Raw genomic sequence first — 17,553 nt, forward strand, 5'->3', positions numbered from 1 at the left:
GGGAAGTGTCCCGTTGGTGTATTTTTTTTTTATATGCATGTACATTTTTTTTTTATTTTTATATTCCCCATACAATTGCAACCCCCTGATCCATTGGTGTATTTTATAGAAAGAATTGTTTTATAAAAAGAATTGGTTACTGCGTTGTTGAGGGAGTTTCTTCTATAGTTCATAGCTTGAAAGCCAGAGGTGAGATCAGAGTTCAATAGGGGCTGCCAACTCCCACAACTGGTTAGACTAGACTGCAAAGATTTGTTTCTCTAGGTAACAGAGCTGTTGAAGTAGTTCTAGAAGAAAGGAGATATGTCAAGTTAGAGAACTCTGCTGACAGCATGTAGAGGAATTGGTGGGAAGGTCAAAGCCAAGATTTGAAGGCAAGAAAGCTATTTTAGTAGTTAGGTTAGGGTCACGTGTTGGCCAGTGGTGGTGGAAGTAGACATAGAAGAGAGGATGGATTTTTTTTTTTTCCCAAATATTCCAACTTTCATTTTATTCAAGAAATGCTTATCTCATTTTTTATGCATCATAGTTCTGCTCTAAAAACTTTATACATGTGATTATGCTCAATGTCCATAGCATTGGAGGAACTTCTACTCCATTAAGCTACTCTTTCACTATTATATAGACGCTTATGTTGCTATACAATCATTTTTTATACTTAGCTAAAATCTGCTTCTTTATTATTTCTACCCTTTTGGCCTTTGACCTGATGTCTACCACACAGAATAACACTAAATATTCAAGAGAGGATGGATTTGAAAGAAGATTTAGAATGTGATGGTTGACTAAATTAAGAGAAAGAAGTACTCTGAGGGGTTTGCAGGTTTCTATCAGGGCCAATCCATTAACTTGAGGCAACGAGATAGGAATACTTAGAGGACAGATTTGAAGGGAAGGGGAGTTCTGAGTTCTGCTTGGATTATGTCAAAGAGCTGTTTGTGGCCACCTGGTGGAAACATTGATGTGGTTTTCTTTCTGTAGAAACTCAAGTTGGTGGAAAATATTAATCTTAGAACTTCTCTCTCAGGCAGATCAGCGGTTTGTATGGAATGGTCATCTTCTCAGAGAACTTGCTGCACAGCCAGAGGTAATATACACTAAATAAAACTTGCTAAATTGTTACAGTCCAAGTGTTGATTGAATCCATATTATAAAATGACTAATCACCAGAGATTTTGGTAAATAGTTTTATAACTTATGAACTTGGATTAGGTCTACCTTTCATAAAATTCTAGGTTAAAGAAGTCTGTTTTACTCTGATCTTCCTACAGAAGACTTAAGTAAAGTAAAATAACTTAAGCAAAAGTAATTTTTGCTTGCTTTGTATAAGAGAGAGAATGGGTCCTGGCGGAGGAATAATGAGACCTGAGGACCTGAAGTAGAGAGCTCTGCATTTGTTTTCCTGTGGAAACATGATTCCTTTCAGTCACCTAGGAGAGATGTGCACACATGTTGCCTTCCCCTGTCCTTAGCTTATACAAAAGAGGTATAAACAAAGACACCCAGCTAGGGAATGCATTTAGGTAAATAGATTTGCCTTACAGGTTTGCTTTAGCAAATAGATAGGGCAAATAAATTGCTTTATTTCCTCACATTTGCTTTGATTTTACTTTTGTTCCAGTAGCAAACAGTTTGCATGGGTATATCTTTTTCCCTGAGGAAGTGAAGTTTTTGTAGGCAAAGAGCAACTTCATGGAGTTTCATTAATGTTCCAAAATGTGTGAATATGCAAACCCAAATGATTGTAACACACACTTAAAATTTGTAATTGAAAAGACAGTGTTACATCAGAGGACTGTAAAATTAAAAGTCACTCACAAGCTTACTACTACCTTATTCCCTAAGCGTAAATATTTTTTATATAGTGCTTTTTATTTATTTTTAAAGTTTACTTATGCCTGAATATAACATATCTCTTCATTTCAGGTCCATAGGTTTGCACTTCCAGTGTTACATGGCTGTATCCTTAAATTGTATTCCTCTTTAGTTTTCTAACAGGCTTTATTCTAATATAAGGCGGATTTTGCAACAGTCTCAAATATAGCATGAGAAGAATATTTTAGAATTAGTAGAAACTGCTTTTGATAACAAAATCAAACCTATTAACATAAAATCTTATGATACTGATTATAAATGATTTTTTTCTTGAAAGAATGAGTTCATCAGTCTACATTATTCTCTCTGTTCAAGCGTTCTGGGGTTGATGGTTCTGGGTGGAAGTCAGTACAAATGCAGAATGCATAATGATTAATTGTAAATTCATTTTAAAAACCTATCTTTATCATAAACATCACAATAAAAATGGAGATGTAAAGTGAGCTGGCTATTAAAGTATAAGCAAAGTGTGCTGATGCATGCCTAAGGATAATCGAAACTATACCCTTCAAGAACTGGGGTGATCTGCCTGTCGAGTGCCCTTAAGATGCATATTAACACAACAGTCCGTGATTTGTCTGTTATGTTAATATGATTTCCTTAAATTATTATACTTGTTATACTTAAAGGAAAACAGAAAAGTAACAGAAGAGCCATTTTCCACAGTTATAGAGAAATAAAAATAAGAAATCTCAAGATAAAAGCTTTTACTTAATTGATTTTTCCTTTTTGATTCCCCCTCCTTCCCTTTCCAAGCTTTCCAAGGTTGGACCTCTCTGGTGGTCTTAAGGGTTAAGTCTCAGCGTTATCACACTGTCACTGCTAAGGTATGAGTTCAATCCCTGGCCAGGGAGCTGGCCCACATGGTGCAGCTGACCTCTTCTGTTTTGCCCACTACTCTCCTCAGCAGTATATTTCAGTAAATCTGCCTGTTCTCCTCCCCACTCTGTCTCTGGTGAATCTTCTGAATCCTCCTTGCCCCCTGTACTTCTGGCCTACACCTCAGTTCTTCTTAGTAAAAATTAAAAAAATAAAAACAACAACTGTGTTTAGTTAATACTTTTAGGTATTTGGGCCATTTTTCCCCAAAAAATGAGATTGTGAATGAATAATAATGAGTTTATAGAACAGTTTTGAGATTATAGAACAGTTTTCCTACATGACTTTAGAAACAGTTTTGTATTTAGCCAAACATCACTAGTCAAGCATCACTGGCAGAGTGAACTCTGAACCCCACAAATTCCATCAGCAGAAGAATGAGGTGTCTTGTGCTCTGGTCCTTACAGATTGTACTCAACATTGAAGAGGAGGTATCTGCTTCATGCAGTGTAAGGATGAATCTTAGGCTCTTATATACATTATAATTCCTTCTGTGCAAAAAAGGTCAAAAATTATTCATACTAAATAATTTATTGTTTAGAAACTAGAAGGACAAGCAGGGAAGTGATGAGCAGTTACCTCTTGGAGGACAGTTAGGGAACTATAAGAAGAGTGAGTACTCTGGGTGCTTCAAAGAAGGAATTTGTGTGTGTTTAATATTTATTATCGAATATATTTAACAAAATTTGCCATTTTAACCATTAAGTGTACAATTTAGTTACAACTTAATTACATTCACAATATTATGCAAACTATTCAAAATGTTTCCATCACCCCATTCAGAAACTACCTGTTAAGAAAGAATTCCCCATACATGGGCATTTTTGTAAATATTTATATATAATATGTTCTTTTCTGATACTGTATACATAATAAAAACCTTATTTTAATGTAAGAGGTTTGCCAACTCCAAAGACTTCATTAACCCTTTATTCTGGCAGTGAATGGTAGTGAGTTATATGATGTATACTGTTAACCAGTAGTTAGGGAGATAGCTGGATATTAAGAATAGCTTTTGTAGATAACACTATTTATATTCAGGTTTTCCTGTTTGAAGGAAAAAGTGGAGTTAAAATGTCTGTTTCTAGATCATTTTTATTTGATAGTTTAATCTATAAATCTTCATATGCTTATCAACTGTTAAGACTAATACTGTAGTTAAGTAATTATGCAATTTTTTTTTAAACTGTAGTCTATATGTTTTTTCCTTTTTTCACATTTCTTAGTTGAGGTTGATCTATTTTAAATTATTACGTTTTTTGTTTGAAGTCGGTGTTTTGGTGATATGATTAATAATTATTTACTTTTAGAAAGTGGTTGAAAATATAAGGGAAAATAATATGACTAATAATATCATTATTACTTAAGTAGAAACACCATGATGAACCACTCAAAATAATATGATTAAATAAATAATATGATTATTACTTAAGTAGAAACACCATGATGAAGCACTTAAGTATAATATTAGTCTATATCACTAGGGTTACTAACTTAACAAAATTTCACAGTTGAGTAATACAGTACTAAAAAAAAAAGATTTGCTTGTTCTTTGTCCTTTTTTTTCTTTTAAAGATGGAGTCATTCATTCTAGGGTAAATAGACACTTCAAATTTAATCTAGACCTAATACATATGATTTCTGTATATTTTTCTTAATGTACTTAAGTTATTACTATGCACTCATGTTCTATTAATGGAAAATACTTTGATTGGATTCTCATCTCGAGGAGAAGTTGTTTCAGAGCTGGTGTACGCTATTATGTAAGAGGTGAGATTAATTTTGTTAGCCTGATTGGAGTACTGGATTATATCACTAACATTTTGTCTAACCATGACATGAATTTAAACTTCTGCATTTAGTTTTCATTATCATTTGATAGCCTTGTTAAGTATTTCCTGCATTAATATAGTATTAGACATGTCTTCTGTTCTTTTCTCTGGCTACTATAGTTACACTGCAGATGTCAACAAGACATCCTACTCTGCTGCTTACTGCTTTAAAAACTGATTTTTTTGCTGAATTTCTAAAAGCGGAGCTAAACTCAGTATCATTTTCAGTATAATGTAAACTTATATCAGAAAGTATTTCCTTTTATTGCTCTTGATTTCTTGGGATTCATAAAGCTAGAATTTGACTTTATGTCTTCAAAGTTTAAATTTATATTTTGAGCACTAATTCTCTTGATTCTATACTATCAGCATGCTAATTTGCTCAACTAAACTATAAAATATGTATTAAAACTTATTTGTCATAATGAAAAGTGTAATTTTTTTAATAATCAGAAGCCGTGCTGTGGGCCATTTGATAAGTCCTAGATATTTTGGCCCAGGAAGTTGTAATGGTTATGCGGCTAATCTTCCTCAGACAGATGATGTAGTAGAGGAAGAAAGACATAAGTATGACCTGGCCAAGAACCCATGACCAGAATTAGCTCCCTTATAGCTAAGTTTTCTTAAATTTTGTGGGTAGGTCATATACTCATATAGTTTAGGTATCAAAAAGTATAAAAAGATATGCAATTAAAAACTTTCTTTTGTCTGACCCCATCTGCTGCATATCACCCTTCTACCAGTTAATCAGTTGTTAGTTCTTGCAGGCATGTCCTTTATTTTTAGACAGTGGTTCTGTACTGTACATATTTTCCTACACCTTGGTTTTTAAAATTTTTTAGATTAATATGACTTGGAAATCTCAGAAGTCCTCTCTCTCATATACACATACAAAATCTTATTCTCACTCTCAGTCTTTTAAAAATAACTACATAGTATTCCTTATGGGGATTATGGGAAAAAAACAAGCATAATCCATGCCTCTTGAAAAGTAGTTTTAGAAAGTGTAGAAAAGACATTTCTATAAAAGACATTTAACTCAGTTTGAGTCAAAACCAGCAAGAAATGTCCCCTTCTGTTAATATATTAGCAAAACACTGATAACCTGAGATCTTAAAATGTCAGATTTGAGAAATATGTCAGATAGGAAGGACATGAAGAAATATTTGGAACAGTTACAAATCCATCAGTTTCTTTTTGATAACTTGGTAATTGGGGTCAGGGACTACCTTGAAAGTTGCCTTGCTTAGCAAACTTTTTTTTAAGTAAAAATAGATCAAGTAAACAAGATTGTAAAGGAATGCTTCAAGTATTTGAGAGGACTAAGCGATACTAAGACTCTGTAAATACTTTAGAGCACTGCTTTTCAAACAAGACTTCATGGGTATATTCGTGGAGTTATAGAAATTCTAGAATCATGTAGTTTTTCTGCTTTCATTTTGATAAAATCAGCATAAGCATCTGCTATGCCACTTGTGCTATAATTACTAAATAATACTAACAAAATGGTTCATATTTGCAATTAATATTGATTTAATGGTTTAATTCCCACAGAGTGTTTCAAATCTGGAATCTATGAACATATGGTCCCTAAGGATTTTTCTTCTTTATGTCTCAAGTTTGGGAAACACTTTTATAAAATATGTCTCAAGTCTGAGAAACAGTATGTTTTAGAGGAATTGTGTGTGTTACAAATGTTTTATTAAATAGCAACCAGTTTCATCTATTTCTTAATAGATTCTTAATACTTCTAAGCCTGTATAAATGAGTGAGCTTTCAGTAGCTTTCTCATTTTGTACTGTGCTTGTTTGATATTTATTTTTGTAGGTACTTTTCCACTGATTTGAACTGACTTAATTTTCAATAATTCACTGAATTAGTGAATTTCTGATGTATTTCTTAGTAAGAAATAAAGTTAATTTTTTTTTCTCTCAGGAATTGATTCTGAAGGCCATGCAGCTAACTTTGTGGAAACAGAACAAATTGTGCACTACAATGGGAGCAGGACTTCATTTGTACAGGCAAGTTAGTATGTTGGCTGGACACACTGCCAGTTGTCCTTTTCTGCTTGGATCATAATTTTCTGTCATATGGTTGAAATTTTCCTCCCTCCCCATCCTTTAAAAAGTAATTTCTTTGTCTGCACTATGGAAAAATTACACTCAAAACAAGGATATTCCATTAACCTTGCTCTTACCTGCTACCATTTCCCGCCTTTGAATTAAATCCATAAAAGGGAAGTAGGGTAGGACACACACGGATTATGGAAATGGATCTTCTATCTAGCTCTTAACTCTCTAGTCTTTTTCAGGGCAGTGATGACAGGACAAACAGCTGGCTTATGACTGACTGTTCCTGTCTTGCACTTACTGTGAAATGACACCCCTCTTTGTTGCCTCCTTACGGAGTTGTGGATCACTTGATGCTGCAGAGCATTAGTGGCTAACTAAATGTATTTACACATTCATAAGCATATTCATTTGAGACTGGACAAAAAGCTTTCTGGTTTTATCATTTTAGACCATAACACATAAAACTTGATTTTTTATTCATAAATTGATTTAATTTAGAATTCAGGTAAAACACAGTCTACCACCCAAGTGCCATGTATATAAAGTCAGGAGAAAAGTCCTTTCCAAATGTATTCCCACAATAGACTTCTTTCATAGTTGGTAGATTGTATTTTTTTCCTTTGCAGTCTTTGGGGTGTGTGTGTGTATGTACAATAGTCACTAAACTGAGAAAAACAAGTCTGAATGTGTGTTGCACATATCTTTCTTTTCTTTTAGACTCGAGGATCAATACCAGTTTTCTGGTCTCAAAGACCAAACCTCAAGTACAAACCAAGGCCACAGATCAACAAAGTAGCAAATCACGTGGGTATCCTTCATGATTTTTTTCATTGCCTATAAGTGGAAGCTTAATGGCATTATAGTTTGCATATCTTTATTATCTCTAAATCAGAATTTACCTTTAAATCAGGCCTGTGTTAACCTGGTAAACCTGAAAGCCAATAGGCTGTCTTGCTTGGCATGTTAGAAATATGGAAGAACAAAGTCATTGAATGGCAGAGCAAATTTAGATTTTAGAGATCTCAGTAAAATTTGCATTGTTATAACTATATTTAGTAGACTGTTTATTCCATTGGAGATTAACTCAGAATTAAAATAGTAGTATTGCAGCTCTCAATGGAATGGCTTATAATTACTCTTTAGTACATCGTTATCTGGAAGACATGGTCCTTTTGCTAAGGTCATTCTTTTGAATATAAAGATAGGACATATAAGGAGATATGGTTTAATATTATGTAATATCTGATATGATATTATAATATAATAGCCTTATAATGTAATCTGGTAATGTGCATCTTTTTTCCTCTTTAGATGGATGGTTTCCAGAGGCATTTTGATTCACAAGTAATTATTTATGGAAAACAAGTCATAGTTAATCTGGTATGTTTCTTGGGGAACAAAATAAACTGAACAAAAAACTTTAACATTTTTTACATAAGGCAGAATCTACCATTTCAACCATTTTTAAGTGTATAATGCTGTGGCATTAGTATTTCACAATGTTGTGCAGCCAATATATCTGGCCTTTTCCAGTACCTTTCATCGTACCAAACAGAAATTCAGTATCCAGTAAACAATAACTTTCTCTTGTCCGTCTCCTTTGGTATAACTCTACTTTGTCTATGAATTTGCCTATTTTAGGTACCTAAATGGGATCATATAATATTTGTTCCTTTTGTGTCTTACTTATTTCATTAGCATAATGTTTTTAAGGGTCATACATCTTATAGCATGTATCAGAATTTCATATCTTTTTTTTACACTGAATGATATTCCATTGTATGTATGTACCACATTTTGTTTTTCCATAGATAGACGTTGGTTTGTTTCTATATTTTGGCTAATGTGAACGTGTTGCTGTGAACGTTGGGGTGCAAGTATCTGTTTCAGTCCTGCCTTCAAGCATATACCTAAATGTGGAATTGCTGGGTCATATGATAACTCTGTGTTTAACTTTTTGAGATACTACCATATTGTTTTCCAGAACAGCTGCATCCTCTTACATTCCCACCAGCAATGCACCAGGGTTCCAATTTCTCTACATGGTTGTCAACACTTGTTATTTTCTGGATTGCATTTGTTTTGTTTTGTTTTGTTTTTTTGCTTTTGGCCATCCTTATGGATATGGAGTAGTGTCTCATGGTTTTGATTTTTGTTTCTCTAATGATTGTTAAGTATCTTTTCATGTGTTCATTGGCCATCTGTATATTTTCTTTGGAGAAATAGCTACCAAATATTTTGCCCAGTTTTTAGTCAAGTTTTTTGTTGTCGTTGTTGTTCATCTATAGTAGTTCTTTTTATATCCTGGAATTCTTTTTTTTAAAGTTTTTTTTTTAATTAATTTATTTATTTATACAAGCACTGAGTACAGTCAGAAGTGTAGGAGGATGAGAGAATTCACCAGAGCCAGAGCGGGGAGCAGAGCAGGCAGAAGGCCGGAAGCACACTGCTGAGGGGAGCAGCGGGTGATAGGAGAGGTCTGCACGCCATGTGGGACCCTCCTCCGGTGGCCGGGGAGCAGCCAGGGATCGAACCGGCGCTGCAGAGGCCGTGGGCAGCTTCGCAACCCAGCGCTCAACCGCTGCGCCACCGGGGAGGCCCCTGGAATTAATCCTTTATCAGATATATGCTTTGCAAATATTTTCTCCTAGCCTTTGGATTGTCTTTATACTCTTGATATTGTTCTTTGAGGCACAAAAATTTTTCACTTTGATGAAATCTAGTTTATCTTTTTGTTGCTTGTGTTCATGATGTCACATTCAAGAAATCATTGCCAAATAAAACATCATGAAATATTGCTTTTATGTTTTCTTCTTGGGGTTTTAAAGTTTTAGGTCTGTGATCCATTTTGAGTTACTTTTTGCATATAGTGTAAGAAATGGATTCAACTTTATTCTTCATATGTGGATATCCAGTTTCACCATTGACAATTATTGGAAAGACTGTCCCTTTCCCATAGAATGATCTCGACATTCTTGTCAAAAATCGGTTGAACAGGGCCTCCCCAGTGGCGTAGTGGTTGAGCGCTGGGTTGCGAAGCTGCCCACAGCCTCTGCAGCGCCGGTTCAATACCCGGCTGCTCCCCGGCCACTGGAGGAGGGTCCCGCATGGCGCGCAGACCTCTCCTGCCACCCGCTGCTCCCCTCAGCAGTGTGCTTCCGGCCTTCTGCCTGCTCTGCAACCTGCTCTGGCTCTGGTGAATTCTCTCACCCTCCCGTGCTTCTGACTGTACCCAGTGCTTGTATAAATAAATAAACAAACAAACAAACAAATAAATAAATAAATATATCTTTAAAAAAAAATCAGTTGAACATACCAGCCCCATTTATTATGGTGGTCCCATGTGTAGTAGTGGTGTGTAGTAGGTTGGTTATACCATTTAGGTTTCTGTTTCATTGTTGGAGCTGTTGTAATCCACTTGAGATTTTTTTATAGTACATTTACAAGACTGTTTCTTTTTTTTTAATTTAAATTTTATTTTTTTATATTCCCCATACAATTACAACCCCCTTATTTTGACCCCAAGCCCTCCTTTCCCTGCCCCCCACCCCCCACAGGGTGTCTCTGGTTCATATTTGTTTGTTGATTTTGATATTTTCTTTCTTATAGTTATTCTTTTTCCTGGTCCCTTATTTAAATTTTCTAGAGTCCTGCTATGAGTGAGACCATCCAGTATTTTTTTTTTTTCTTTCTGGCTTATTTCGCTGAGCATGATCCCTTCCAGCTCCATCCATGTTGCTGCAAATTGCATGTGTTTATCTTTTTTGAATGCTGAGTAATATCCCATGGTGTATATGTACTACATCTTCTTGATCCAGTCATCTGTTTATGGCCAACAGGCATATGAAAAAATGTTCAACATCACTTGTAATCAGGGAAATGCAAATCAAAACTACAATGAGATACCACCAGTGAGAATGGCACATATTAAAAACACTAGCAACAACAAATGTTGGTGAGGATGTGGAGAAAAAGGAACTCTCCTGCACTGCTGGTGGGAGTGCAAACTGGTCCAACCACTATGGAGAGCTGTGTGGCAATTTCTTGACCTACTAAACATAGAGCTTCCATATATGATCCAGCAATTCCACTCCTAGGTATTTACAAGACTGTTCTTGTTGTGGATTCTCACTGAAGTCTCTGTTTTAGATCATGTTCAACTAATGTTTTGGTGGAGATTTCATTGAATACTAAAAATGAAAACACAAAACAAAAACAAACAAAAAGAACCAACCCATCTTCTAGTCTGTGCAGATAGGTTCTGTGCTGGAGCAGTCCTTCACTTGTTAGCTAGGTTTGTTCTGAGCCCTGGAATCAGCCTGCGGTGAAGGCTGAAGATCTTCTAGGACTTTCCTGAGCATGCACCTTGCCTGGGTATGCATGTTGCTTTCTAAATTCCTTCATATAAGTGGCTGCTTTTGAATGTGCTAATTTCCTAAAAAATATCCCCCCAACTTCTGTAGTATTTAGTTAGATGGTTTTAGTTTATGTCAGCACCAGAAATCTCTTGCCCTAGACATTAGTTGGTTTGTAACCTACTTGAATCTTTTATGAGTGGTGCCTGCCTGTGCTCAGAGTTAGGCTGGACAGAGACAAATGATTCTCTGGACCTTCAGGTCCAGATACAACATACAATAATTTGTAAATAAGGTCTGACCATTCCCCCAGGTTGCAGAAGGGGACTGAGAACCACATTGCCTCTGTGCTCAAGATTAAGACCATCAGTGCACTGCAGACGGGATGGGGTAAAGGGCAAACGAAAATGCCAAGAAACGGTCCTACAATTTTGACAAATTTTTTTTTTCTTGATTAGGCATTTGCTTAGTTGATGTAAATCTTTTAATGTTTTCCAGAGTTCCTACAAAGTTGGTTCAAACAACTTCTGGAATTTTCTTAAATGTTTTTTGTGAGAAAACAAGAATTTGGTGCTTCCTACTCTGCCATTTTAGTGATGTCACTCTCCTTCTAAATAAGCTTAGAAGAAAACTGTGTTGGTTTTAATTTTTTGCAGGTTAACCAAAAGGGCTCAGAGAAGCCACTTGAGCAGGCATTTGCAACAATGGTGTCTTCCTTGGCAAGTGGAATGATCAGGTACCTTATAAAAATCTGCTGCAGGTCTTCAGAGTAGATGTGTGTTTGCATTTGGGCATGAGTACATAGATCTCACTAGATACAGTCAGGTTGATTTTTTTATTTTTCAACAGTAGATCAAACCATGATTTTGTAGACTTGAAGCTTTTTCTGGCATAATATATATACAGAATAACCTCTTAATCTTTTAATTTTAATTTTGTAAAAGTTTAGTCCCCGATTAAAATTCTCTCATCAGGCTTTGTTTTGCTATGGTCATTGGGTCACAGCTTTCAGTTTCTCATAATTGGTTTGGGTTCTGTGGTCTCGAAATATCATGTAAACTAGAGCAGCTTGCTCTTGTATGGTGACCTTATCTGGAATAGCAGCTTTGATCTCCCTTAAGTTACGAGGCAACTGTTGCAAACTCTTTGTAGCTTTGTCAAAAGAGAGGGGATCCTAAAACATCAAGAGTTGCCATATAGGATGAAGCAAGATAATGAGTCAGCCTATTTGGAATTTTCTGCAGCAAGAAATTGGAACAGAAGGTGGGGGTGTACCATGGTCAGAAGTGGTCACAGGCATTGGAGGGAAACTGCTTAAAAATGATACTGGGGGGCCTCCCCTGGTGGCACAGGTGGTTGAGTGCAGAGCTGTGAAGCTGTCCACAGCCTCTGCAGCGCGGGTTTGATCCTGGCCGGCTGGGAAGATACCCACATGGCGCAGCAGACCTCTCCTGTCTTGCCCACTGCTCCCCTCAGCAGTATATTTCAGTCAGTCTGCCTGTTCTGCTCCCTGCTTTGTCTCTGGTGAATCCTCTCACCCTCCCACACATCTGGCCTATACCCCGGTTCTTGTATGCATGAATAAATAAATCTTTTTTAAAAAATAGTACTGGGTAATTTGGGAGAATTTTTTTTAACTTGTGGAAAATTTTAAAGACACACAAAGTTGAATAGTGAGCCTTTGAGGAAAAATTTAAGTCTTCTCGTCAAACTCAAAAGCTCTAGTAATTTTATAACACCCTCTCTTCATGCACACTTCTGCCTTCTCACAGTGTAGCCTGCCCTGTCACACTTTGGAGGACTTAGAGAAGGGATTCTTAACCAGGAGGACTCAGAATCCTTAGAGGAACTTACTCAGAATATACCTCAGACCTGAAAAATCAGGCTCTGGGTTTGAAATCTAGCATGTATAAACTGAAAAAACTTGTTTGCTGGCTCTTGTGTATAACTCTGGTTAACACCCTGCCCTAGAGGGTTTCCATAGGGATGCTGGCCTCCAGAGTTTTCTTTGAGTTTGTAGCAGAAACAAACTTATTTTGAGAACTAAGGCATAAATCAGTTATGCCCTTCTGTGCCAGAGAACTTGGAGAGCATCTGCCGCTAAAGAGACACTACCAAAGCTATTGTTATTTTCCTAAAGCACTAAAGACCACCAGAGAAGCCATGTTAAAAAGCATATTTTATTTTTAAAAAAACAATAAATACATATTTTGGCAGGGTGTGTTGGGGAAAGTCTGAAATTAGTTGATAAACTTACTGTCATCTTGCAAATATTTTTAGGCTCTTTCACTTTTTAGTTTTTTAAGCATGGTACTTTGAATGAATAAAATAAAGTTGATGGATTGGTGAGTGACCAGAAAAAGAAAAATCACGTGGTTGCGCTTGGAGGACTGGTGGGACACATTCGCAATAGAAAGTTATTCTTTTGGTTGAAATTAGAGTAAGATGTCTAAGATTATGTGTCTGTAAGGGTTCTTTCCCCCTAAGACTTTGAAAGATGTATAACTGTTTATTGGCTCAGAAGTAAAATAATATATTCAAAACATTTATTGTCAAAATATCACTTTGTAACTCATTTTTAGAAGACGGATGATTTTAGAAGAATATAAGCTTCAGAAACCAGATGCATTTAGGTGCTGATGAACTCCTTTCACACAAGTCTACAGTGATTCTGGTCAGAATACTCCCAAAGTAACTATAACAATATCACTTTAATTGGAGCTGCCTTTGGAAATGCTTCCCCCTGCCCTGCTTAGCCTAGCCTCTCTGTTGGTTAGCTTCTGCTTTTATACTGATTTCCAAAGATACTATTCTCACTTGAGATAACCATTGAGGTGGCAGGAATCCTTCTCTTGATCTGAGGAGCAGTGGTCTCTGTTAATTCCTCTTCGGCCTGTTGGAGGCAATAACAAGAGAGCAGACGCTTTATCTGAATTTTGCTCAGTAGAAAAGAGTATAATGTCCTACCAGTCATCCTACTCTATGGCTTCTCTTGATTCCTGAGTAGAAGTTTAGGCATATATAAGGATCTCCATATATCCGTGGTTCCCCTCTCAAGGGCAACTTTTTTCAATTCATGGTAGGACATCTTCACTGTTAGATGTGTTCTAACTTTGAGAATTGTGCTTCTTAAATATTAGGTAGCAGGAAATAATCCATTATTGATTGACAAACAAGAAAATTTTCTTTGATTTTAAAATGTGCATTTTTTTTGTTAGAATGGACAGTGACTAACCAGAATGGGGTCCGGGTCCATCCTATCTCTGTTCTCTCAGCCCGTGGTACACACACAACAGGCATTTAATCTTACCCACCTTAGGCTGAGTCAGTCTTGACCATTTTGAACTATTGTTGTAAACTACAAATCCAGGACTTGATTTATATTTAAAATATGAAAAGTGTATATGGAAGTAGAGACTATATATAAGGTCTTCCATTGGACAGACCATTTTTCTGTAACCTAGTTTAACTGCTCTAGCATTTTTCTAGACTTTTTTACTGCTAGGGCCTCTGGAGGAACATGTGAAGATAAAATGTGTGTGTGTGTATCTGTGTCTAACGGTGAACCCAGAGTGAAGGAGGTTCTGCTGTCCCAAAAATATGTATGTTTTCATATAGAGAGGAATATCAGATTGTGAAGTATTATTAATAGAAGGAAAATTAATAATCTTCAATCACTTTCTGAGTATCTTTTCTTTTGATAGATATATTGCCTTTGACTTTCATAAGGAATGTAAAAATATGAGATGGGATCGACTAAGTATTTTATTGGATCAGGTCGCAGAAATGCAAGATGAATTAAGGTAAGCCACATTATTACAAATACAGTTTACTGGGTTGACAGTACTTGTCTATTGTCATTAGTTTTTTTAATTGAAAAGATGAGACTTGATGATTTAAAAATATTTTAAAATTCTTAAAAATGCCCCAAGACTAGGTAATTTCACATTTTTATAAATAATCTTCTACACAATTACAAATTTTATATAGTTGAAGTTAGTTTACCACCTGTTTATTTTCAGTAGATTTTGTTAAATTTCATCATGGATATTTTGTCATTAACCTACCTAGTCTTTGTAATGATAGTGCTTCATGGCTTTTCTGTTTTCTGTTATAAATAGTTTCAGTTAAACACTCTCATTCTCATGGAATATCTGGAGTTTTTCTAGTTTATGAGAGGTTGTGCTGCAATGAATCACTCTAGGGGTGTGTGTGTGTATATATATATATTTTTTTTTTTAACTCACATTAGATTATTTGCTAAAAAAATTCTTGAAAATAGTATTAATAGATAAGAGGGTCTAAATATCTTTATTTGATACTTTGTGTGTTCACCATGTTACTTATTTGGTCCACAGGTATACTGTACTGTATGCATATGTCAACCTATTTTTAAGGCAGAAGAATCTAAACCATTCTCATTTTGTTCTGCCTCTGTGTAGTTCTAACCCTGGCAACTCAAATATGCTTTTTAATTTTAGTTACACAATAACAAAGTTAAACCTCTCTTGTAGTTATTGCTCAGTTTAAAAAATATATATGGTATATATATACTACCTGAATGTGTATATATGTATACATACATATTAAGTAATTAGCTTCAGTTAGGTAAGTCTTTTTTTTTCCCCCTGTGAAGTTTTGTGAACATAGCTAGTGTAGAGGCATTGACCTGTCATTATTGGATTAGAGAAAACATTGACTGGGCCTGACATGTAGGTTCCTTAGGTTAAGCCATTCATTGCTGCCACCTGCAAGTATGAGAAAGAAGAGAGCATTGACGACAGTCTGTGTCCATTGCCACTCACTATGTTCCAGTGACTTTTAGATGGCCTTTCTGGACATTGTTATCCAGGAATTTTTGACAAAGTGGAAAGAAAATGGGCTTTGGACTTTTTCTTACCTCAGTTGAAATCTCTTTGCCTCTTACTAGTCATGTGAGCCAGGGGCAGGGTAGTTATCATCAAACCCTGGTTTCTCCATTTGCAAATTAGAGATAATACCACCTACCTCATAAACTTACTGTATAGTTTAAGAAATAATACTTATAAAATATTAAGTATTTATTTTATCAGAACTTTCAATATCTACAGGCACATGTGTACATATACCAACTCTCGCCTCACCAATTTGGCATGAACTTCATGCAGAATTTTAGTCTAAACACATTCCTTCAGGTCCTTATTTTTTAAGGTCATGATTTATATTTAACTTTTGGCTAGTCTATTGTGTTTACCCCCTCTTTTGAATTTTGTGGTATAATTGCAATAAAATTAATAAATTTAATTAATGAAATTAATATGATCTAGTATGCATTATATGCTCTGTCCCATACACTCTGTTTATGTACATTATGCATTTCATTCAAATCCTAGAGGTGCGGTTTCACCTTTTTTCTTGTGGGCAAAAACACTTAGGCTCTGAGAACTTAAGTTAATGTAGGTCACAAACTAGTAAATTGCCAGGAGTTAGGGTTAGGATCCAGCTGCTTACTGATAGGGTGCATGTGCTTAACCAACCACCACACTGTGTGTTGTCAAAATTTCAAGTTTATAGAATTATCTGAGCACTTTAAAAATAATAATAATAATCGGGGAAACAGATAAACTGGTAACCATGGTTGGCTCCCCTGCAGATATCTGGGTGGTTAAGGAGAGAAAAGGAAACTGGGTTTTAAAATAACACCCTATTGTACCTTCTATTTTGTACTATTTGCATGTTACCCCATTTTTTTAAAAAGATTAAAAAAAAATTTTTAATGCACATTATCCAATTCTTGCTTCAGAGATTCTTACTCAGTTTATATCAAAACTAAGCATCTTCATTTTAAATAAACAGCTCATAGCATCCTGATCTAGGAACCACACTTTAGGAAATCCTGATACATGGGATTAGGTGGAACAATCATGTCAAAGGAAACCCTCTTCTGGTCTTAGGGAGATGTGGTTGCTGCCATGGCAACCTTCACAATACTCCCGGCTCTACTTTCTCACATCTCTTGGTGAGATGGCCTCTGAAACTGCAATCATTTTTTAAATGCCTCAGCTGTCCAAACTGCTATAAAAATCAAGTGTACCTGGACTGTCCACTCCTCTCTGACCTTTCAATTTCTCAGTGACTTAAGATCTGTGTTATAAGAGGTATGTCCTTAACAGATTTGACTGACTTTGGTATGAGAGTGTTTATACAAATATGTTTTAGTTATTTTCTAGTGGACTCTACCGGCAAGGTGGTGACGAATCAGGAAGGCGTGTTCCGCAGCAATTGTATGGATTGTCTGGACAGGACCAATGTGATCCAGAGTATGTTAGCTCGTCGATCACTTCAGGCTCAGCTTCAGGTGCAAATCCCTTTTTTTCTTTTAATTAATAGCAAAAAATTTAAACTTACCTTTAAATACCAGTATCAAAAACATTCACAGTCCCTTCACCCTGTTGAATATACCTCAGAGTATAATTTTCAGTGGAAACAGTCTTTTCTATTAGAAATGGTTGTTCCAAGGCCGACTGACAAGAACCTACTTAATTAACAAGGTGCTGTAAT

The 17,553-nt window shown here is 35.8% G+C and overlaps 1 protein-coding gene across 1 annotated transcript in view; it reads left to right on the forward strand.

Annotated features, from left to right (window-relative positions):
• SACM1L (SAC1 like phosphatidylinositide phosphatase) overlaps positions 1-17,553 on the forward strand; it is a 41,385-nt gene that overhangs the window by 15,010 nt on the left and 8,822 nt on the right. Inside the window, exons 6-14 of the mRNA XM_037527691.1 lie at positions 1,028-1,087; positions 1,927-1,960; positions 4,423-4,524; positions 6,522-6,607; positions 7,376-7,462; positions 7,970-8,038; positions 11,670-11,749; positions 14,718-14,816; positions 17,212-17,350. Coding sequence (XP_037383588.1) covers positions 1,028-1,087; positions 1,927-1,960; positions 4,423-4,524; positions 6,522-6,607; positions 7,376-7,462; positions 7,970-8,038; positions 11,670-11,749; positions 14,718-14,816; positions 17,212-17,350 — 756 coding nt within the window. The remainder of the gene's footprint in view (positions 1-1,027; positions 1,088-1,926; positions 1,961-4,422; positions 4,525-6,521; positions 6,608-7,375; positions 7,463-7,969; positions 8,039-11,669; positions 11,750-14,717; positions 14,817-17,211; positions 17,351-17,553) is intronic.

The sequence above is a fragment of the Talpa occidentalis genome, unplaced genomic scaffold (assembly GCF_014898055.3).
Source record: "Talpa occidentalis isolate TD23 unplaced genomic scaffold, MPIMG_talOcc4v2.1 talOcc4.10, whole genome shotgun sequence".
In the NCBI taxonomy this organism is placed as follows: domain Eukaryota; kingdom Metazoa; phylum Chordata; class Mammalia; order Eulipotyphla; family Talpidae; genus Talpa; species Talpa occidentalis.